The following is a 23572-nucleotide window of genomic DNA, read 5'->3' as shown; positions in this document are numbered from 1 at the left end:
GTTCCAGTTTCAGAGCTAAGACTCCAGTTCAGTACTACAGACCAAACACATCTGAGAGAATAAACCAGACTACTTTTTGATCCTAAGCCTTTCTCCATTGGTAGTTATGGCTGAGACAGTGCTTACATTTAGGCTGCTCCATACAGCCACCAAACCTGCTCTAGAAAATTACCTTACATAGCTACAGAGTGTCCTTCACACGTGGCCCCACTGATCCTGATGGGATTATTGACTGAAGGTTTTGTCCTAAAGCAAGTATAACAGGAGCTTTGTATTTCGAATATCAGGCTGCCTGTGATGAAATAGAAAAAACCTCTCAGGTTTGTAGTCAAGTCCCCACTGAGGAGAGTGCCGGAAATCTGTCACCCACTGTCAGATCTAACTTCAGTGTTGCTTCTCCACAGGTCCCTGCTGGATGCCTTCTCATGGATCACACAGGAACTAATATGCTTCAGAATACATATGTTATCTCGAAAACCCCACCACTTTCTACTGAAGAGTTTCAAAGAAACAGGACTATTGAAAACCTACCAGCAGTCTGACATGGATTCTCGAAGAATCTCCAAGCATCACAAGCAGGAAAAAACTTCATTAAAAAAACCAAACCAAAAACAAACAAACAAACACCAAAACCAAACCAAACCAAACAAACAAAACCAAAAAAAAACAAAAAAAACAAACAAAAACAAAAACAAAAAAAAAAAAACAACAAAAAAAAACAAAACAAAACAAAAAAAAAACAACAAAAACAAAAAAAAAAACCAAACCATTTTTAGAATGGTCTTGGGAATAAGACACCAGCAAAAGGAAAAACAGCAACAAAAAGTACTAAGAAGCAGATATAGAGGTACAATTTAGAGACTGGTCTGCATCCAAAACCAGAACTGATGAGCACAGCAAGCCAGCCAGGCTGTCACAGATTCTATATGAATGCTGACATGATCAGGATCTCAAGGGATGGAGACATAAATATACTTCCATGGCTGAAAAATGTACTGCCTATAAGAAAAGCATTGATTAGTTCATTTTAAATATTCATTCACTTATCTAGATGAACAAACATGAATATATAGGAGAGATATAACATGAGACCATGTTGGTGTATGGCAAATGATAACAGAATATAATAGCAACTAGATAATTTGCCAGTATCATTATAACCATGTTGTATCAGCTTATATTTTTTTTCTACTGAGGGTCAGCAGAGAAACCTTGGTTAGAAACAAGACCTGCATTGTTCTAAGCAAAGTAGAAATAGGAATCTAGTGCAAACGTCAGAAAGGTTCAAATGCAGCTCTGTAGTGGATTTACAAAGAGCTGAATGAGGTCCAAAGCCTTTTAGGATATGTCAACAAATCAAATTAAAAACACGACTATTCCAACAAGCAATGCTGTACATACTTACATGTTGCCTATTGGTATACCTGCCATGTAAGAATTTAGTTTAGTTAACCTAGTTAGGAAACTCTTAATTTAAATTTTATTTGCTTCTCCCTTTTGAAAACAGCTTACTATTTTCCTTTTTTCCTTTTATGGGCCACCAAATTACATGTGACCAAATGTACCTATTTAGTGAAAATGGGTTCCATTAGTATGTAATCTTACACTTGCATTGTTTTCTTCTGAAGGAAAATAATGGAGAACAGGTGGTGATGCTTAGCATCAGGCTCCTGTTTCTAGAATTACAATCTACTGGGAGCCACCAGCAATCTCTGAAAGCTGTCGTAAGTGCTCAGAACTAGTATGATCCAGAGCACACTCAATACATTAAAGCTTCTTTTTGAAAATTTAAGTAGGTGTGACAGGAGAAAACTGGCTGAATGGTGCAGGGATTCTAACATGTCCCTGCAAAGGGTCATGATTTCCTTCTGCATCCCACAATAAATAACTCAAGCTGGCCTCCATTTCCACAGCAGAAATTAGACGTTTAAAAAATTCAAATAGGTACCATATGCACTATAAACCTTTCTGGTTTAGCATTCAAATACATGTTCATTCACGTTGTTGGAAAATATGGGATTTAAATTCTCCTAGAAGAACTTCAAGCAGCTCTTCCTTTACACTATTTATTCTTTGCTCCATGCCACAGAAACAGCAGTGCCAATAAATATCTCCTTGATGTAGTTTGAAAACCTGCTGATGTCACACGGCATGAATAGTTTTACCCAGTGAGACACAAAACCACAAGTCAAATGGATATTTCTTTATTTTAGCAACCCCATCCTTACCTTACCAATTAGGAAGTGGTTTAGAAATAATTCTATATAACCAACTGTATTTCCTAATGAGTTCTCGTGATAAACAGGAGACAGAAATACCAGGTAAGAGATCTGTCTGGACAAAGAAGCAAGCATTATAGCCATGTTTTAAAATTTGGCTCTGAAGCTGAGGAATAGGACAACGACAACACATACTGATAAGGCAGTTCCAACTGACATACAGTTTTACAAAAACAGACGTGGAAGGCTGGCTGGCATCCCTAGCTACTGCCAAATATTAGATATGCCAAGATGCACACTTATAGAAGGAAATAATTAATGCAGGTTTGGTTTGTGCTGTTTTAGTTTGGGAATGATAGGAGTTAAAAGAATATAGTTATTTGCAGGGCCAGATTTTCTGTTGGTGGAAATTGGCAATTTCCCACCACTTTCCACAGGACTTCGTCAAGTAGTACCAAATAGTTAGACTGTACTTAACAATCCAGATTTCTTGCACAGCTACACTAGATCAATATTGCATTTATTTTTACTGTGGTTATTTCTTTTGGGAGGACCCTAGTCAAAGTCAAAGTGGTCCCTGCAAGTTGAAATTAATTTATGCCAGGCTATCTTCAACAGGCCTCGGGGCAGAATGTATGTATCTTAGCCATCTTTACTGCCACCTGTGTTACCTTTCCCCTAAAATAGAAGGCAGTGTGATGAGCCACAACTCTATAGGAATCGTATTCTTATTCAAAAGTGCTCAGGAAATTCTTTCATTGCTTCTGGTTTTCCTCAAAGTCTTAATGGAGTGACTGGGAGAGACAGTAAAAGGCAACAGTGTTAGGGGAAAGAGGATGGTAAATACTATTTTTTTTCTTGGCATTATGCTAAAAACCAAAGATTTTTCTCTCCATCTGAAATCAGCTCGCTGAAGTAAGGGATTGTGTTAGATTGTGCCATCAGATCCATCTAAAATCACCTGTTTTCTGAATTTCCTTAATACAGTAAATATTTCCACTCATTTATCACTCCTATTAACCTGAATCCACTTAAATGACTGAAATCTTCTCTAGCACAGTACATCAAAAGCAAAATTCTTGACCAAAAGACAATCACAAAAAAATTATTATTGTTAATGAGTGAATCAGCAAAAGTGTACAGCCTGATCCCAGGGAAGATTTTATCTCCAAAATATAGAATAATTCCCATCCTGTTTGTAAACTGACTAAATTTAAACTTTGGAAAACAATACATACAAAAGCACATGACGCCATTTTTAAATAAAACTGTTTTTTAATAATTTTACTTTAACTCCAAACTCCAAATTTTTCTTCAAAAAGTATTTAGAAAAAGAAATTTGCTATGCTTTGAGCAGTGAATAGGACTGAAACATGAAAATTAAAATTATGAATAATTTAGTTTTCTAGAGATCTAAGTTATTGAAGGTTTTTTCCCAAAGAAGAACTGAAGGTTTTGTGTCTTTATCAAAACTTCTTGAACTTTCTTGTTTTTCTTTTTCCTGATACTAGAGATTGCAAAAGCAGTTCTAATAACAGAGTATTAGTAAAAACAACACAAAATAAATTAAAACCTTCCTGCTTAATCCAAATAACATAAATGGTCTTAGTATATATATGCATATATATTTACAGATATATATCAGATATAATGTAAAAAATTATACCAAATTAGGATATGCTATTACAGTTGGAAAACCAGAGACATTCTCCTTACTATAGCATCCCTAAAATTATATCCTTGGCTAAAATTCTGAAAGTATTTTAAATGTAGAACCACTTTACTTACCTTCTTAAAATCTTTTTCCACAGCCTGACAGATTACTTGCTAAGTCCATTTAAGTACAAATTCATCTTAACCTGGAGCACAAAGATACTGCATTTAGCTCTTACAAATACTACAAACTTAAAGGTATTGTATTGCTGAAATTTCCTTCCAATTCAGAGAACTTGCATAGGTGGAAAAAAATATTTGCAGCTTAGGAAAAATGAGGTTTTCCAAGTTATAATAGCTTACAGAGATTTTTCTTTTCAGAAAAAGAACCTTGGATTTCAAATTGACATTGCTGTTTAAAGAGGCAGCAGTTATAACACTGCATTTTAATAGGATAATTGGCCATTAAGTCCCTACACGCTTTCCTCCATCCTCGATAAGATACTACTACTACTAAAGTTAGCTTCATGGTGGAAGTGAATTCTTTTCCTCGTGAAAAGAGAAAATAAAACCAGTAATCATGAATTTAACCAAGGAACTACAACACGGACCTGAGTGTCTGGTCTTCTTTGATCAGTAGTTTGATCAAAAGACTCATTTTTATTGCCTTCCAGACACAATAGCCTTACTATCTTTCTTCAAAGAGTAGAAATCTTAATTTTCAAAACAAAGCGTTGAAAGATGAATCTGTGCTGAATTGTATCATTCTGAACTAGCTGGTAGATGGTACATATACATTAATTGTATGTAGTTCATGAGGGGTAACATTCATGGTAGCATAATTTCAACAGATTGTTGACAAACTGTTGAATTTTTGCTCAGATTGCACTTTTCTATAAGCAGATCATTAGTACCTTGTGGCAGCATATTTTGCAGACAAACTGCATTGCACTGTGTATGACAGAGTTGTTCACCCTTCTCAGTTTGTAGAATCTGGATCCAATTTTCAAATGAAAGATCACTTTGCTGAACATTTATTTTTCCTGTGGAATTACTGTTTGGTGAATAGGCTGGTTTTGGCCTTGGGGGTTTATTTATTTAGATTTTTGTTCTCTTCAAAATATTGGTGGAAAATGTTTGTCTGCTTGAGGGGTACCATATGCTTCTGATCTGAAGATTGACTGATTTCTACTGCCTAAAAAGTGAGTGAGCAAGTAGAAATACAGATGGGAGGTTAAATGATCATTAAATATCTAAATGAACTGGAAATTACAGTCACAGGTTCAAAAGTCTGTCAGATGAATTGAGTTCCAGTCTAATTCAGAGTTCTGGGAACTTATATTTCTATACACTTTAAAGTTTAATATAATATCTAAAAGAGATGGATGAGAGAGAATGAAAGCTGAGAAGAATAGAAAATGAATGCAGCAGTAAGCTGCTGGTTCAAGAGCAAATGAAGGTTCCCAAAACAAATACTCTTTCTATCTGCAATAAATTGTGATATTTTCCTGCTTAGCATCTGTACAAATTGTGAAAACACCACTTTTTTTTCCCCATAGAACAATTAAAAAGAAAAAAGCAGCTTTTTATTCCCAGAATTTTTATGTGAAAATAAAGCAGTCTCAGTGAAGCACTACAGTTTCCATTACATTTTTTTCTGTTTCCTCTGAAGCACTGAAAGTACTCCCTAAGTTCTGACGTTTCCAGGAATCCTGGAAGCAGAATATTTTGTCAAAAAAGAGTTCCAAAAGTAGAAAATATGTCAAGTATGCAACTTCTAAAAACAAATATTTGCAAGTCAAGTTTAGAAAAACTACTGTTTAAAGGAACATTGATTTAAACAGTATAATTTTCAACCTGTGTCTTTCCTGTTAATCTTCATGACATTTAACTTCTGTATTTGTCTTCTCTGAAAATACTCCCCATTGTGTAAATGTTTGGATTGGTTATCTATGCTGTCATCTTCCAAATGTTTTGAATTCCTTAAAATACCATATATTTGTTTCAGAGAAGGGCATTTTACATGATCAGGAAATTCAGATACCATACGATCACAAGTTTTTGGAATCAATGCCATAGAAGTTTAGCATAACTGATGACTGAGCCAACCAAACATTATGCCTAAAGTCATAGGTTCCACTCATGGGTGAATTAAGTGGTCCCTTTATGCTTCTAAATGAGATGGTCATCCATTAAATACAGCTCTTGAAGCAAGTTTCATTATATCCAGGTAAATTTATGCTCACAAAACAGTGGACCATCTTGGGAAGGCAATTCCACTTTTTCTCCGATCCTTTGTGCACTGAGGACTATTTGAAAGACTCAGCTTTCTATTTCAGTTTAACTTGTGCTTCAGCACCCTTTAATATTAGTAATGCATGCGGGTAATATAACCCTGAATTTAAAATATTTCTTTTTGCCTACATAGAAAGTTTTTCTGAATCACATAGACCCGGTTAGATGTCTTTCATAAAAGAAGAGGTGGAATTCTGCTCCAAATCCAGCAAATTTTAGTCTCACCAGTGCATTTCTATCAGCAACATAGTGCTGTGGTATCAAGATGAAAGTTGCAGAACAAAGTTTTTACTGCCAGGTAATGCAGAACAGAATTGCCTTGGGCAGCTGACAGTGCACAGGCTGGAAAGTCCTTAGGAACTTCTCCATTCACGACCCCATCAATATAGAAGAGATACATTGTTTTTTTTATTGGAAGTTTTTGATTAATTTGTGAAAATGCTGAAATGAGAACTGACACAGACAAGAGTGGAGCTGTGGCCCAGGCTTTCTCTAGACATCTAGAGGAGTGGGTTGACTTTCAAAGCACCCAGTGCCTTACAGCTACAAACTATAAGTATTTCTGGAAGCTCAATTTAAAAATATCACACTAGGTACCTACAACTGTGAAAGGGACCTGACAGCCCCACGTTAGTCTGAAAACAAAACAAAAAACCAAAAACAAAACAAAACAAAAATGAAACAAAAACAAAACAAAACCCCAAACCAAAAAAATAACAACAAAAAAAACAACCAACAATGCATTTGTCACCCTTGTACATATTATATCACCTGCCATTAAAAGCAGTGTGCTCTGATAGTCAATATACCATATACACAAAAACAGCAAAATGAAAAATACACAGCAATAGTTGGGTGATTTTTTTGCCAGCAAAAATGATGCCAAAATCAGAGATTTCAATAAGCAGGCAAGTTCAGGATAGCAAGTTCCTTTCTACATCTTCTTTAAAGGAGGGAGCAGACTGGAGTTGATCACATCTACCAAAAATCATGTACTGCATTAGTAATAAATGCAACAAGTCTCTTCACTTGTGACTCAATCAACAAGTTACAAGACATCACATCTTGCTCTCAAGCCCAGTGGAGAGGCAGTGCCTTGGCTCTGCCAAGTTTTGTACTGAACCTGGGTGGTTGGAATCCAGGTCTGAATGCCAAGGTATTTTAAACATGTGTGTTAACCATGGCTTTTAACTGGTTTGGAGTTTGCAGGTAGAAGAGGACATCAAAGGAGAGGTTTACATGGTTTTTTTTAAATACTATTGATATTCATTTAATGAGAGATGGTAACCAGAGATTGCTGCTAGGGGAAAACAGTGGAGGAAATAATATTTTTTACACTCAGCAAACTCCCAGTTTCGCCTGATGCAGAGGAAGACCTGGTGAAAGCAAGGAAAGACACACACAGACACACGTAGGGAAAGACAACACACATACACACATGCCAGCACTTATAACACTGTGACTTTTATTTAGACTTCTAAAATCTCTGGCCAAATAGACTTGAAAGATAAAATAGGAGATTCTTGGGTTGTTTGACTGTAATCCTGAGTTGCTCTTTGTCCTCAGCTTTCTGTATCTATTTGTAGACAGAGCCCACTGACCCTATACTTCCCTGACATGAGAGTAGTTTCCATCAAAATCATAACAACTTTGGAAACATTGGACTTTTCAAATATTTGAAGATACTCAGCCTTGTGTGTAATGATAATTTGTGAGGGAAGAATTTACTCATGGGAAAAAAAAACACTCAGGGAAGTAACAAAGGAAAGCAAAAAGACCTCCCAAAACCCAAAACCTTCATTCTGTATGATAAATGACATGAAAATCCAACCCTTTTTTGAAAATTTAAGGTATTTACTTCTGTAGCTGACTAAATGGTAGTAAAAATCTTTGAAAAGTCTCCCTGACTTGTGCATCCTACATACTTTGTAATCTGTTCTAAGCCTTTTTGTCCATTTCTTCATTTTTCCATTTCCTTTTCAATATAGTCATGTTTTCCATTTGCTGCAGCAATCTCTTTGGACTATTTAACATTTTGACTAAAAGTCTTACTGGATAACAAAGCCTCACTGGAGTTCATGGGGATATTAACACTGATGTCCGTGGACGTTGGAGAGGATATAAAAATCAGTGTTCACAGTTATAGATCCAAGGGTTGAGTTCAGCTAAGTAGTTAAATTTTTACCTGACTAATGTTTGTGTATGCACATCCTAATTGAGGCAAACAAGACAACACAAATGCTTACATTGAACCAGATATGCTTAAGTTTCCTGATCAGCTGAGTTAACAAGCTGGGCTTATTTATGATACTGATAAAATTTAAATTGTTAATGATTTCTATGTTGATAAAAATGATAAACTAAATAGGTACATAAAAGTCACCATAATGTATGAGAGCAAAGTGAATATGACAACATCCTGCTAGTTGCAAATACTCAAAGGAGTAAGATCATAGGCAAGTACAGAAGGATTTCTCCCAGATGCATTCTCCCAGCTTCAGTCAACAGCAGTTCAGACACATCTGAAGCTGGCTGGTTTACCACTGTGTTTAGTTTAGATGCATCTGAAGCTGGAAATTTAGTACCTACCAGTGCAATCTCTCATCTCTGCGTCTGTCTCATCTCTGTTTGAGGAGTTCCATATGGCTTCCACAGCATCTTGTGGCAATGAGCTACAGAACATGAAAAAGTAGTTCCTGGCTGTCTGATAATTTCACACCGTCTGCTCTTGGCTCTTCTTCTACAGCAAATACTGAGTGACTGCTCCCCATTCACCTTTTCCTGATTCTTAATTACTTTATATCTTTCTGTCCTGTTCTCTTGTTGGCCATCCCTTTTCCAAGGTGAGTCTTTGCATCCTATTTACTTTCTCCTGTGTTAAAGTAGTTCTGCTGTTCTGATCATCTATGCTGTCCTTCTCCATTTAATCCTGACTGCCTTTATGTCTCTTAATATTTATTCAGCACTATGAAATAAGAACCAGTTTAAAAATTTCCTCCATTTAGTTTTCAGTTCCTGACATTCCACTGGAATTTTATTTTTTAATATCATTTTAGTTTTTAATTTTTGTCTCTCTGTTGTTGTTTCACCATTAAAGATAGCTAAATTGACTCTAAATTACAGGTTATCACTGCGTGTGCTTAACTGCCATCATATTATGCTCTGTACATTGCTTTATACTTCCAGAAATGAAATTCTACCCATGGGGTTTAATTCTCAGATGCTCAGTATCCTGGCATTTACTGCAACTCTTTGTGGACCATTTAAGTTCTTACTTAAGTTCTGAATACATTTTGGTAGAAACTCCTGTGCCTCATTAGCCCCCACATTTTCCAGAACATTTGACAATAAGCTGAACAGCATCAGTCCTGAAAGATTCATGTGAAACTTTGTACTGTGAAACCTGGCAGTATTTTTGATCAGTTAGTTGTTATTCTAATCAGTTAGAAATGGGTTCTCCCTTGGCAGTTCAGTTTCTTTAAAGTTTTTGTACTTGAGCTATAGCTCCACTGGAACAAGTATTTGAAGAGCAGAAATGGTGTAATTTGATTTTGATCTGTCATTAGCCTGGCAGAAGAACGTTGTTTTGAAACCTTAACTTTAATATTGTACCTCTGTATGTGATTAAGGCTGAGTATTGAGAGGGTGTTTTTTGAGGTGGGCTGGGAGGAAGAGGGAATTCTCAGCCTTACAGGACAGAAAAGCGTCAGAGATTTTTTTTGTTCTGAAAAATATTCAGATGAAACATACTCTTAGAATGAACTTCAGAAAAAGCAAATGTTCCCAAAATGTCTTCTAGTAGCTACTTTTCCAACTGATTCCCTGTCAATAGGTCATTTAGGACAGAAGGGGGTCAGAAGTAAAAGCAGTGTGATATTTTACTAACAAATGGTCAAAGTATACAAGTACAAAAGCTTCAGTGAAGTCAACAGTATCAGGAGCAGTCAAGCTCCCAGCACCACGATAACACACACAGGCATTGTACCACTGACAGCCCATGAACTGTGTTCATGGTCAGCCTTGTCTGCTCATACTATTTCAGCAGTGTGGATCACCCTGGCTGAATTTCAGCCCTGTGCCACCCAAGCAGCCCTTCAAGCTCTGCAGATGCTGTCTCACAGAAACTGGTTTGCCTTTTGGCTGAGGGGTAAAATTGGAATTTAAAGGGCTAAATCGTAAACCAAGAACTCCCAAAAAAACCCAAATAATCCCCCACACACATACACTCACTCACTCTACCAGTTGAGAACCAAATACTGACCAACAGACAGAAGGAGCACTGGAGGTCAAACCAAGAAAAGAGAGAATCAAATCCAGAAACTGTCAGTCTCTGTTGTGCAATCTGTTTTCCCAGAATCTGAACTAGTGAATTCCACTTCAGCTTTTGCTCCTACCGCCACTATATCCACAGTATCTGGGAAATGACTTAAACACAGCTCTGCAGAACAGCATGGGACCGGTGCATCCAAAAGGCCAAAGTCAAAACGTTCATATATCAGACACATGTGCCAGGGTAGCCGTCCCAGCTGCACAACATATGATGTGTCAACTGCTTTACATAGGGCGGGTCAGGAAGAGGCTCATTAAAGACAAGCACTACAGCTCTACAGCTCTGCTTGCAACATCTCTTGTCCAGTTTTACACCAAAAAAAAAAAAAAAGACGCTGGTTTAAGGAAAGGGTTGCTCTTCATGAAGATTGAAACCCATACAGAAAGGCCAGAGTAAACTGTGTTGCGTCCATTAGATACAGATCCATCCCTGACCTTTCATATAATTATTTCATCATTGATGGGAACAGTATAAATTATTCTGATTTAAGTTTTCTGTAATAACAAATTATTCTGACAACCAAACTCAGACTATCTTATATAGGTGTTGAAAGAGAAGCCCTTGTCCCTGAGCATGAATTGCACTGCAAGAGTCTCAGATAGACAATTTTCTCTGAGCTGAATTTCTCTCCTGCATGAAAAAGGCCACAATCCCACTCCCTAAATGCATGCAGGACCTAATTCCCACTGAAAACATTCAGGGACTTAGGTATATAATAAATATAATAAATACACTTCAAAATTCATCCTATCTATAAACAGGGCCAAACCTTTCTATGCAGAAGTGTGTGGCACTTCTTGGAAAAGAAGGGCAATGAAACAGCACATTTTACAAAGTTAGGAGCTGAAGTGTAGAATTTCACAGCATGAACAGCATGTAGAATTTCATCTGCAGGAAAACAGTGCTGAAGGGGAGTTATTTACATCAGTTTTTGGGGGTACTGAATTGTCATGACCATTATGGATGTTACCCTCAATGCACTTGAAGGCTGTTCCAAACAAGACATCATTACATGGCTGTCATAAAAGATAATGTGTTTTCTCTCATTTCAGCCATCCTTGACCCTTGTATTCCAACCCTTTAGCTGTAAAATAGACTTCTGTCTCACCAAACTCATGAGTGACAACTGCACTCTAGACCAAGGACTATCATACCTATTCATACAATGTATGCCCTGACTTCTAGTCATCTCAAACTTTTAAAACAGAGTTAAGACAGTGCTCTCCTGCTCATCTGTTTGTTCGTATTGGAGGAGGATGCTGTGGGTAACTCTCAGCGACAAGAGCCTGAAAACAGATACCCCCTCCATTGTTGAGTGGTATCTCAGCTGACTGAGACTGTCTGTGGTATATGTCTGTTCAGAAAAATGGAAGATTTCCAGAGAGCTAATCCCTGTTACACAGACAATCTGCAGCCCATTTTCTATTAGTGCTTTTTGGCTTTATTTTTTAACAGGGCCTTAAAACATATTTTTCCTTAAAATGACAACATTTTTTTCTGCCCTCTTTGTTCATGGGGCTTTGTGCACTCATAAACAGTTTAAGAGTTCCCTTCACACCTGCAGTGCACATGTGTGCCTGTAATAAAGATTCTCTTATCTATCCTTCACTGATAACTTAAGAGAACAGTGTTTAAGAGAAGGTGTCATCCTTGCAACTGTAATGGACAAAATCAAACCCAAATCCCAAACATACAGCAATGACAGTGAGGCCAGTATGCCTGGAGAAGAAGGGATCCTCCCTAATGGCCTCAAAGTTAGAGCAGAGAGGCCGAGGGGAAGGTAAGCAGACCTCCAACTCCTTTCTAGCTGGCATATCCTGCTGAAAGACACAGGGAAGCAGCCTGTACAATCCCAAGGTCTTGCTGCATCTTTTATTGACCCTCCTGGACTCTGTGTTGCGTTTTTTTGAAAATCATCCCCCCCAAATTCTTCCCACTTAGCATAATCTGAGCTATGCTGAAGCTATGCTGCTACTCAAAAACATCTTGCTCAGAAAATGCCCCCCCCGTAGCCTTGTTTACACAGCGGGGGAGCGGATCAGCACGCATGGGATTGCAGTGCTGTGACTCCTCTTCTCGGCTGGCTCGTGCTGGTTATAGCTCTGCTGGCGCTGGCACCACTGACCAGGCCCCAGCACGAAGGCCTCAGCAGAAGGAAAACCCTAAGTCAGCCTAACCACAGAACAGTTTGGGATTGGCAAGACTTTCCCGGCCTCTTTCAGCTTAAGCAGTGGTACAAAGTCTGAGAGAAATTTTCCTCCACAGAGAAAACCTTAATCTTCTGGTTAGACAACATCACACACTACAATTTGATACTTAATAAATTGTCATGAAGCTATAATACAAGTATTCACTTGGTCACTTATCCTTTTAGCAATAAAAAACAATTGGGATTGAAATTCAGTTGCAATTTGTTGCAGCTGCTGTGGCCAGGACCCCCTCAGAAAGTAATTTTCAGAGGATTCTTCTTGTTAAAAAGCCATTTCCTTGGCGAGGAGTGGGATGTCTGGAAGATAGCAATGGGGACAAAACCAAGCACAGACATTTACAAGCATTCCTAAAGCGCATTTTTAAAACTCCGTATTTATTTAAACAATTACAAAAACATTTTATGCAACTAAACAGTTTAGTGCTACCACCAAAATATAAAGTAGACTTTTAAGCCTAAGCAATTTTCCTCTTTACCTGTAAAATGACACAGCATCAACATTTAGCTCCACCCTGGAGAAAGTGTGGAGAGAGGATGGCAACCTCTTGGTTTCCCAGTCCTTTCTTGGTTCCCAAAATTTCCATTTTTCAGTTCTGACCTACACTCACTCTCTCTCCCCACCACAGGATTAGGTTTTGAATAATATACATTGTAAATTCAGTTTTTTTGGGAGTAATGGGAACTGAAAAGGTCTGGAAGCACAACTTTCAGTCTCACTGGGAAACCCCATAGTGTTCAGCTCACACATAATGATTGGTTATGTGACTCAGATGGTATCATTATTGCTACCTGAGTGCATGAGAAATTGAAATTTAAGAATGATAGGTTTGCTAAAACATGACCACTTGACATCTCCTCTCTCCTTCACTCCTTCCTGAAGAATGACAGGGGAGATGATGCTCAAAAAAGAAATTATCCAGCCAGTACACATAGTAGAAGACACAGCTCAGTCTCTGTGTCCTGGGCAACCTAGAGCCTCAAAGGATACAAAGAAACAAAACCCTTTCTTTTTTAAGATAGAAAGCACCTTGAGTCTCCCAGGAAATTCACAATGAACTGGATAGGAGGCAGGCTCTGTTCTCTCATTTTCAAGCCGAAAGAAAAGAATCAAAGAAATATGGCAAACTCTGCAGTATGTACCAGCCCTGAGAGGTCAGGTCACTTCCGAACAGAAGTTTCATTTGGCCATTTTTCACTCAGCTGTTACTGAAGAGACACTCTGCAAAGACAGATGGTGTGCCAGCCCATGGCTCTTGACACTGGCCATTCAGAGTACTGTGGCTCTACTTCATGAAACACTAGTTTGGCAGTGGGAAAAAAAAAAACAAACCAACAACAAAAACCCAAAACCAACAACCAAAACCTTTGACCAAAGTCAATTGAAAGCAAAAGGGTCAAATACAAGATGGCAACACATCTGTCAGTACCCTTTTTTAAAAATTTTTTGACACAACCTAAACCTTTCTGATACTTCTGAAAATGAATTGAAATAAGTTAATGCCAATTACATTATTTAGGCTTAGCAATTTGCATTTCGCATTTAAGCTAGTGGTTTTACATGCAGTTTTCTCCTCTGCTTCCATAGACCTTGTTTTACAGTAAAATGTCCAATTTAGTATCTTTTCAGACTGTCAAGAAGAGATGCACCATTTTCTGTAGGTACATATGGAATAAAAAAAAAAAAAAACCAAACAACCCCAGTTCTGAAAAATGCCTTGCTTTGTGCAAAAGAAAAAGAGCTCTTTCCCCATTAGATCCATTACTTCCCCTGATGCTGTTCTAGTTAAGAATGAGATTCCAAGTATAAAAGTTTCCTGCTGCAACATAAATGTATTGTGTTCCCAATTTCTTTAGGAGATCTCCACTATAGTCATTTCAGACTTGCAGAGAAGAGATCATGCTGACAGCAAGTCACTGCTTTACTCAAGGCAAGCTGCCAAAACACGTAGAACTGAACCCTGTCCTCTCATTCAGTGGACCGATAAATATGCTTTTAAAAGCATGCACAGCCTGGTTCACACTTACATGATGCACAGAGAATGAGGCAGAGGGCTTGCAGAGTGAAGCAACACCTCATTCCCGAGCATGTGCAGAACAGTCTGTCTTTGCTCACTGCTAAAAATGCTAAACCAGTGCCATTTGCACTACATATGTGCAACATGCATGTCTCAAAGATTCATTACTATGCATATGAAAATTCAATCATATCAAAGCTAGGCTTTAAGAAAGTCCCAAGGGGCTGAACCGTGTGCTTATGTGCTTTGAGGGGGAAAACCCAACAACTTTTAAGCCTTTTTTTTTTCTTTTTGTAGCGCTGCCCTGCTCTTTCCGTTAGTAAGAACAAAAAAGCTGCTGCATGAGTGGACTCCATGTTCCCAGTGTGTGTTTATATCCATTTATTTTCATAATTCAAGTTTTGTTTCTGTGAACACAAACGTATAAATCATAGATGGATTCAAGGCCAATCCCAAGAAAACTGTAATTAAGATGAGCAAAACTCACTATTTTATGAAGACTGCTGTGCTTTGGTCATTGAGTGTGAACATATGTATCCTTTTAAGCCATCTCACTCTCCCTCTAACACTACTTTATGTAGCTCATTCCAGAGCAAAGGGTTCTGAAATTAGCTTGGAAGTATAATAAATTCACCTATTTTCACATTTCCTTGCAATCTGAAAACCGCTTTGTGTTCACAAAATTTTTCATTAAAACAAATCTGCCCTTCAATCTAAAAGGGAAACATTTCACTGAAGAAAAGTCATGGTTTAGGGCACACACTGTCAATGCATATCCTATACTTGATGAAAAAAAGGGAGATGAAGGTTCATGTTCTTGAATGAAAATTAAGACTTTTGCAGCCAAAATTAATTTTAAAAGAAAAAGAAACAAACCTTCTGATCTTCTTGGGTTTTGTGTTGACCTCTCACACCCATGGATATGAAGCCCACAAAAGCTGGTTTCAACCTAAAGGTACTAGAAACACAGCTTAGAACATAGTAGCGAAAGACAAAGATTTTAAAAGAATTATCCTCAGTCACTTAAAAAAAGAAAAAAACCCAAAACCTAAAATTCTTAATACACCTGGAGTTTTACAAATGCAGGAATAGTAGAATGGTGGCTTCTAGTTTTCTTCACCATTTTTGTAGTGTCATGTAAAATTCAGCTCCTCAAATCTATCATAAATATTTCATGACTGCAGTGCTAAAACCGACATGAAGCTCCGCAGCATCGGGACATGGTGACAAGCCACGTGGCACTGGTGGGCCACGCAGGGTCTGCTGGATCCAAGTCTAGTGCACCACCCCCTGACTCTTGCCAGCCATGACCAGTGTGTGCATTTGGGGGGCAGCAGAGCTTGGTAGGGACTGTGGAAGAGGAGCTCTCTGCTTTGAAAGTGTTCTCCAAATTGAAATTTTTACATCTATATAAAATGTGTTCGGATATAACAAAAAAAAAAATAACAGATATACAAAGCCTGGAGAGGAAAGCAGTGCTCAAAAAGCAAACAGAAGCAGAAGCTTCATGGGACTCCTCCTTTGCAGAGTTAAATTCCTCCTAAACGACATTTCCAGGGTGAGGCATTTGTAAGTACAACTGTAAAAGGACCAAAGGCTCAACTGACAAACCATGAGATATGAAGTGCTTGCAAGATACATCCGGTGTTGAGATAATTAAAATCAAAATTAAACTTGTGCTATATTGGCATCTGCAAAGCATCAGTTAATCAAACATAATGAGTTAATCAGACTCACTTTTCTGAGGGCAAAATGTAATCATGCTTCATCATCTTTTGTGTTGTCCTTAAACTCTGACAGACTTTCCAGACAGAAACTGACTCTTCCCAAGTACTTGCACACCCAGTAGCACAACAGAGTTGTAGAAAATTTCTAGGCATTGTTGCAAAGTTAATAGGAAATAGTTGTAGTAAAGCTACTTTAAAGGGAGCCTCTGCTCTATATTAAAATGTCAATTAATAATAACAATTTGAAGGGGACACCAAGCATGACCCGGGAAGGAAATAATACTCTGCATCCCATTTTTGCAATTAAGAGACCAGCCACTCAGTTATTTAGCAAGACTGCTGCCAGTAAACTAGTATGTCGTCCAGATTCCTAACAGCAAGAGCAAAGAATAGATTCTCTGATGACCTCTGCAGATTTAGCAATTCTGTATTTATTTTTTTAATTAAAAAAAAAAAAAAGGCAGCTATTGCTGGATGTAATTTCTAGGTATTGTAATTAATTTATTTTTAATTCCATGGAGAAATAATTTATACTGTCTTGGTTGCTAGCTATTTAAGATATTGTGGTTACATTTTTTGTGTCTTTGGTACATTTTATTGTAACATTGTCAGGGCACTGCATTCAATTACTACATCTCATGCTGTTTTACTTGCTAAAAGCATCATCCAAACATTTTCTATCCAGTCCTTGTGGGTAACTACATCCTGCCCAAGAAACACATGTATGTCCGTGCGTTAATAGGTATGAGATCAGTATCAAATTAGTCATTTGAATTAATGTCTTTTTGGTTTGGCTTCTGTGGTCTCAAACCTCTTAGCTCAAGCTGCAGTGAAACTTAAAAAAAAAAATACATTTTTAACATTAAACCAAGCGTATTTGGAATACTAAGGCTTATCTGATAGCCATCTATTGCGCCTCTGCCATGTTAAAACTTGACCCAGCTTTTCACTCCTCTCTCCCTTTTCCAGACCACATTATCTCTTAGTCAGCCCCACAGTTGTTCTGGTCCCTTCTCCTGGATGTCCCAGTTCTTCCCTTTATTGCTGCTGCTCCCATCATGTGCACAGGGGTAGGGGCAGTTCCAATGGGAAGCACAAACTCTAAAACACCTATGCAGCAGCAAAGAGAATAAGAGACACATCTTGCTGGGGAAAGAGCTGAAACGATGTCTTGTGGCTAGGACGTGGAAAGGGCAGAAGATAATAGCACCCATGGACTGAAGAAGGAGAACAGTTTAAAATAAAGTTTGGTAGGTCACACCCTGCTAGATCATTAAAGGTGGTTGAGTGTGAAGGAGTGCAAACCCCAGCACTGACAGAGGGAACAAGCCTCAGAGGAGAGAGGAGACTATAACCCAGAGGCAAGAAGTCAAAAAGATGGTGAAGTGAATGAAAGAGGCTACAGAGCCATTAACTAGGAATCTATGGAATGGCTGTTCTTTTCAGTCACAGCTATGATATGTGGAATTTTCCCTTTCAAGTTGCATCTCTATAGCTGAGCTGGAACACTCGTGGGAGAGCTTGCCATACACAGTGGAAGTTACAGCTAACACGCAGAAAAATTAATCCACCTTCATTGCCAATTATGATCCCGTTCACTGTATCATAATTATCCAGAGAGATGATATATCCAGAACAGTTTCCCAGAGAGGCTACACTACTGTGTTAGATGTCCTTAGTAGCCATTTCTCTAAATCAAGTTCTGAAAGGAAATTCATGGCAGACAGTATATAATACTGACGCCTCCAAAGTAACCTAGACTAACATGCACTGTACAGTCCTATTTCTGAGCATATTTTTCCCTTGTGTAAATGATGTAGATACTTTCTGATTCTATGTGAAATGGGAAAACATTAACAGTTTGTAGAAAGGGAAAAACAGGACAGACAGTGAAGAACAGTGAAGAGAGTGAAATCTCACCGATTTAGCACATCAGTGCTTCTCATTCATTGCTGATCCAAGGCAGTAAAGGGAATAAGAACAGAAAATAAATAATATTCCTCAGAAAGACATAAAAGTGTCTTACTAAAATCCACATTTGCCCTGCTAGCCTCTCTGCAAGCCGGATCAGCTTGCTTTGCTCATGTATTTTCATTAATTTGAACTGGAACTTTGCCTGACAAAGGAGTGCTGGATCTTCCCTTTCTGGGCAGAAGCACTGTAACTACCAGCTGAAATACATCAACACTCTAGATAAGCCATGAACTATTGTATCTGTTGATTTATTGCTGATTAAAGACTCCCAAGTTGGTCCTAGTCCTGAGAACTAACACAACTGAAAAGCAAATATGTTACAGGCTGATGGTCCTTTCATCAGTTTTGGTGAGAGTCCTCTGATTTTCAGTATGTGTATGTGTAGATTTCAAAGCACAGCTCAGAGCTGTCACAACAGCAAAATTCTATCAGTTTTCCCTTTATTTGTATATCCTTGGTCCTTACTAAAACTATTTCCAAGTTTATAAGCAAGACACTCAACTCACGACTTAATGTTGCCAAGTTATAAAAGGTACTCTTACTTTTGAGACATTATGAATTCCGCTAATTCAACAGATTGTTTTAGAAAGAAAAGCATATGCATGTTCTTTTGCAAGTGGCATGCTAAACTTCAGTGCAAAGTCCTGTAATCTAAACAAATCAAGCACTAACTTAATAAGAGAGTACTTCTAAAAAGATTATGAAAATGTCATGTCTCAATTGGTTGATATACGTGACACTGCTGTTAAAAAATGCAGGGGCTTACCAATCCTGCAACTGGAAATGTCACCAAAGAGAAAACATTATCACAAAAGAGTTTTCTTTTCTTTTCTTTTCTTTTCTTTTCTTTTCTTTTCTTTTCTTTTCTTTTCTTTTCTTTTCTTTTCTTTTCTTTTCTTTTCTTTTCTTTTCTTTTCTTTTCTTTTCTTTTCTTTTCTTTTCTTTTCTTTCTTTTCTTTTCTTTTCTCTTTCTTTTCTCTTCTTTTCTTTTCTTTTCTCTTCTTTTCTCCTTTCTTTTCTCCTCTTTTCTTTTCTCCTTTCTTTTCTCCTCTTTTCTTTTCTCTTCTCTTCTTTTCTCTTCTTTTCTCTTCTTTTCTCTTCTTTTCTCCTCTTTTCTTTTCTCCTTTCTTTTCTCCTCTTTTCTTTTCTCCTCTTTTCTTTTTTCTTCTTTTCTTTTTCTCTTCTTTCATTTTGTTTTCTTGTATTTACTTGTCTTTTCTTCTTTTTATTGCAATTCTATGTTAACCATGTTGCTTCAGATAGATGGCTGAAAGTAGCATCTACAATTATTGGGACCAAATCTGTGTCATTTTCACACACATTTGTGTGAGGTCATGCAGGATCTGGAGACGGAGTCTCAGAGAAAGGGGTGAAATGAGCGCTGACAGCCCTTGATGGGAGGTCAGGCCTTGCTCTCTGGGAGTCAAAGCCACCAATTCTCTGGGGGTCTTTGGTTGTGCTACAAATACGACATGTTAACATGCATGACATCTCTTCTACCACTAGAGATACTTGCAGTGCTGACTCTCACTTGAAATGTGCCTCATGAGTTCAAACCAGTAACCAGAAGTCCCCAGCAAATCCCAGTCCAGGTTAGCCAGTTAGGGGCAAACCTTGCAAATGCCACTGGTGGGCAGTACAACTTGTTTTTCAGGAACTGAGTCAATTATAATCAACTACTCTCAACATTGGACTGAGTACACATCGAGGTGCTGAGGACGACGTACGTAGGGAAAAGTGGCAAGACTTCCCAAAAAGGCAAAAGGCTGTACACCCCCCCTCATGAGTCTTATAGCACTCAGTGGGAAACTAGGACTTGTACATTGATGTTTTGTGATTACGCAGAAAACAAAAAAAAAAAATCCAAGGAGAACATATAAGAAGGTGTATTGGGCTCCTCTATTTCCTGAAGGTGATTCAACATAGTAATTGTTACAATGTGAAGTAGAAAAGAGCACAGTACTTTAGTAATATGAAACTTCATCACAGCATCTGTTACTAAACTTTGCTGAGAGGTAAGGAGAGGCAACCAAATTCTGAGTAAATTATAAAACAATTGAGTGGCTAGGGAAAGAAAGCTTGGAGGATTTTAAAAACAAATTTCTCACACACAAAACCCAAAACTACCACTGCTGTTATTATGCCCCCATATGAAACCAAATGATAACATTCAATTATTAGGAAACTAATGTGAAACACTTTAGCAAATTCAGTGGATTACTTGAATTTTCAGCTTCTCTGCTGCTTTAAGGAAAATGTAAGCAAGAAACAGACCCTTCAGGCATTGAGTATTTTGCCTTTTTAGTGCTGAACGTTGGCAGCTCCCTTGCTGCTACGCTGTTGCTTATGAAAAGCAGCTGTATTTAGAGATACTAATAATACCCAATAGTATAAAATCTATATTTTCTGAAGAAGTCTATCTACCTCCATCAACATCACAATGTACAGCACACATACCATCCAAGTTGAGACTTGAGAGGGAAGCAGAGGACTGATGTCTTAAAATGCTGCTTTATAGTTTACCACAAAGATAGTTGAATGAAGATTATTTTCTATCAGGCTTGTAAGTTTCCAGGCAGGGTAGAGAGGAAAGAAGACGGCACAAACAAGTCAGGATCTTTTTTCTTCCCGTAAAGTTTCTATAACCTTTTCTCTCTTCTTTACATTCAAATTCTCATAATCAAACAAAACTCCCACAACCAATGGAGCATATTCTGGACAAGAAACCTAGAATTAGTTTTCTGTCATTTTAAACAAATGACTGTACCTTAAATCACTGGGGCAGCATGCTTTTTTATTCTCACCATGGAGCAAGATACCAGAGATCAATTCATTAGGTGTGGGTTTTAAAACCACATTTGTTTCATTGCTGTGAAGTTTTTACTTAATTTTCAAATTTTCCTCCCCTCTTCAAATTCAATGCATTTAATGTCTGAAAGTTAACAGGAAATTTCCTCTTTCACTTCTAGCTGCTCTTTGGAGGAGTCAAACAAAGAAATACTGAAGATAATAGCTTTTTATATTGCTCTTTCTTCCATTAATTATTAACCCTACAGAGAAAGATGAATGGTTTAAAACCTCCCGCCTCCCACTTGCACAGTTCTTAACACCAATTACGAGATGATATGTGCCAAACAACCTTGATGAAGTAAATTAATTAATTTAACACATTAAAGCTCTGAAAACAATGTGAGGGGAAGACCCGCAATTATTTGCATATAGCACGCAGATGGACAGACACTTGAGCAATGAAGCGATGTCCTACCTCTCCTTGCCGGTGATAGTGCTTGGGAGGTTTTCCCATCTGCTCTAGCATTTTGCCCTTCTTACTGCTAGCAAGCATCAGTCCCTGGTGGATGCCTGCAGATCTGTTGGTTGCCTGAGTTGGAGCCTCCCCCATCAGGGTGGACTTGATGGAGTTCACCTTGGAGCTGGAGCTGTCTAGCTGGGAGCTCTCCACGATCAGGACCGCGGCTAGTAAAAGGAGACAGCAGGAGCACTTATTCCACATCAGCACGATCATCTCCCCTCCCCCAAAATTATTTTCCTTTTTTTTTCCTTTTTCTTTTCCTCTCTTTTTTTTTTTTTTTCTTTTGGTAAAGAAAACAGAAGAGAGGGGGAAAAAAGTTTTTAAAAATATCTCCCAAAGTTGTTAACAAAGCAATGGATTTCAATGCCACACACTCAAGGAACTGCTGTTCTGAAAAACAGAGGAGAAAAATAATTTTAAAAAAGGATCCCCTAGGAAAAAACCAAAAATGTGTCAAGTCTATAGGCACTGAGCAACTATCAGGTCTGTGAAGTGATGTCTTTTTCCTCCAGGTCCTCTAGAAGTCCAGGCAGTTCTTTAGTAACTGAGAGCAATAAGATGCGAGGCAACTGCACCCAGGGCAGCTCCCGGCCAGCGCAGGCAGCAGCACATTTGCTTAAGCTTCAGAGGAAGACTGAGGAGTTACTTCCCCCCACTCCTCCTCTCTTGCTACACAAGCCAGCAGAGAGGAAACTCAAACCAGATCCAATCCAAGCAGCACCGGCAAAAGCTGGGCTTAGTTTTCTTTCACTCTCTCCCCCCTCTTTACTTTTTATTCCCCTCCTCCTTTTTCTGTCTTTTGCCTCAGCCTCTGCAGTCAGCAGGAGTGAAAGCGCCTGGTCTCCTCCTCCTCCTCCTCCTCCAGCCCGGTCGGTGCGAGGCGAGGAGTTCTGAGCATCCGACGGCGTGGGGGAGCCCCGAGAGTGGCCCCCACTCGCGGCGGGACCCGATCGGAGAGGCAGACCCCCCGTCGGGCTTCCTGCGCTGCTCCCCTCTCACTCGGTGGTCTCTGCAGTCTCTCCTTGGTCCCCTTGTTATTATTACAGCCGACAGCAGCGAATGCCCCTCCCCAGCCCCCAGCCCCGAGGAGCGGCACGCCGCACAGCGACTTTCGTCTCCTCCGTGCCCTCTCCTCCCCGCAGCCTGGCAGGCTTCCCCTCTCCCCGGCGAGGTCTCTCCGAGGCGGAGATCCCGCTCCCGGCCGCAGCTCCGCTGCGGAGCCCAGCCCCAGGGCGGCCGGGCTTCCCCGCCGTGCCTGTCCCCACGGGCTCCCTCCCCGGCGCTGGGCTGCCAGACTGACGCGTTTGTCGAGGTGCTCCAGCTCCCCCGACACGCTGGGAAGTGCAAAGCCCGTTATTCCCGCAGAGATGTGAAGGCATAGGGATGGCAGGCAAATCCCCCCGACTCTGGTGCCCGAGCCAGCAGAGTCTGCACGCCCAGCCATGAATGCTGCTCTGCACTGCTCCCACACCTGACCCTTCCCAGTGCCACAGTGCCACCATCAATCCGAGACACTTACTTTGTATTCATCTTCTCGATTTCCTTGGCATGAGTACACATCCGATTGCTGTAAAACCCCCAAGTGCTAAGAACTACACCACACGGTTCAAGGCATCTCCTTGCTACAGCACCAAAACAGTGTATTTCAGAAAAAAAGGAAGGCAAACAGGGACACAGAGCATGAAATCAGCAGAACTGTGGGAAATCCAGCTCTTAACTTTTCCCTGCTACATGCAAAAGATCTAGTGCAGAGCAGAGAACATCACCGTGAGGCACTTGGTTACTGCAGTGGAGCAGCTAGAAGCCCTCGTCTTTCCCCTGGACATGAGAAAGGGGTGTG

At 39.1% G+C, this 23572-nt stretch overlaps 1 protein-coding gene across 2 annotated transcripts in view; it reads right to left on the bottom strand.

The window, feature by feature from the left end:
- DKK2 (dickkopf WNT signaling pathway inhibitor 2) overlaps nt 1–23354 on the bottom strand; it is a 42105-nt gene extending 18751 nt beyond the window's left edge. Inside the window, exons 1-2 of one of the 2 annotated variants that reach the window (XM_050338663.1) lie at nt 23252–23354; nt 21688–21896 (exon numbers count right to left, since the gene is read on the bottom strand). In XM_050338663.1, coding sequence (XP_050194620.1) covers nt 21688–21822 — 135 coding nt within the window. In that variant the 5' untranslated portion in view covers nt 21823–21896; nt 23252–23354. Of the gene's footprint in view, nt 1–21687; nt 22457–23251 lie in introns of those variants that run through there. The other variant, XM_050338662.1, reaches the window with a different exon arrangement.
- Nucleotides 23355–23572: the final 218 nt, after the last annotated feature.

The sequence above is a fragment of the Myiozetetes cayanensis genome, unplaced genomic scaffold (assembly GCF_022539395.1).
Source record: "Myiozetetes cayanensis isolate MyiCay16 unplaced genomic scaffold, myiCay2020 scf7, whole genome shotgun sequence".
Lineage (NCBI taxonomy): Eukaryota > Metazoa > Chordata > Aves > Passeriformes > Tyrannidae > Myiozetetes > Myiozetetes cayanensis.
This window is presented reverse-complemented; position numbering and strand designations above follow the sequence as displayed.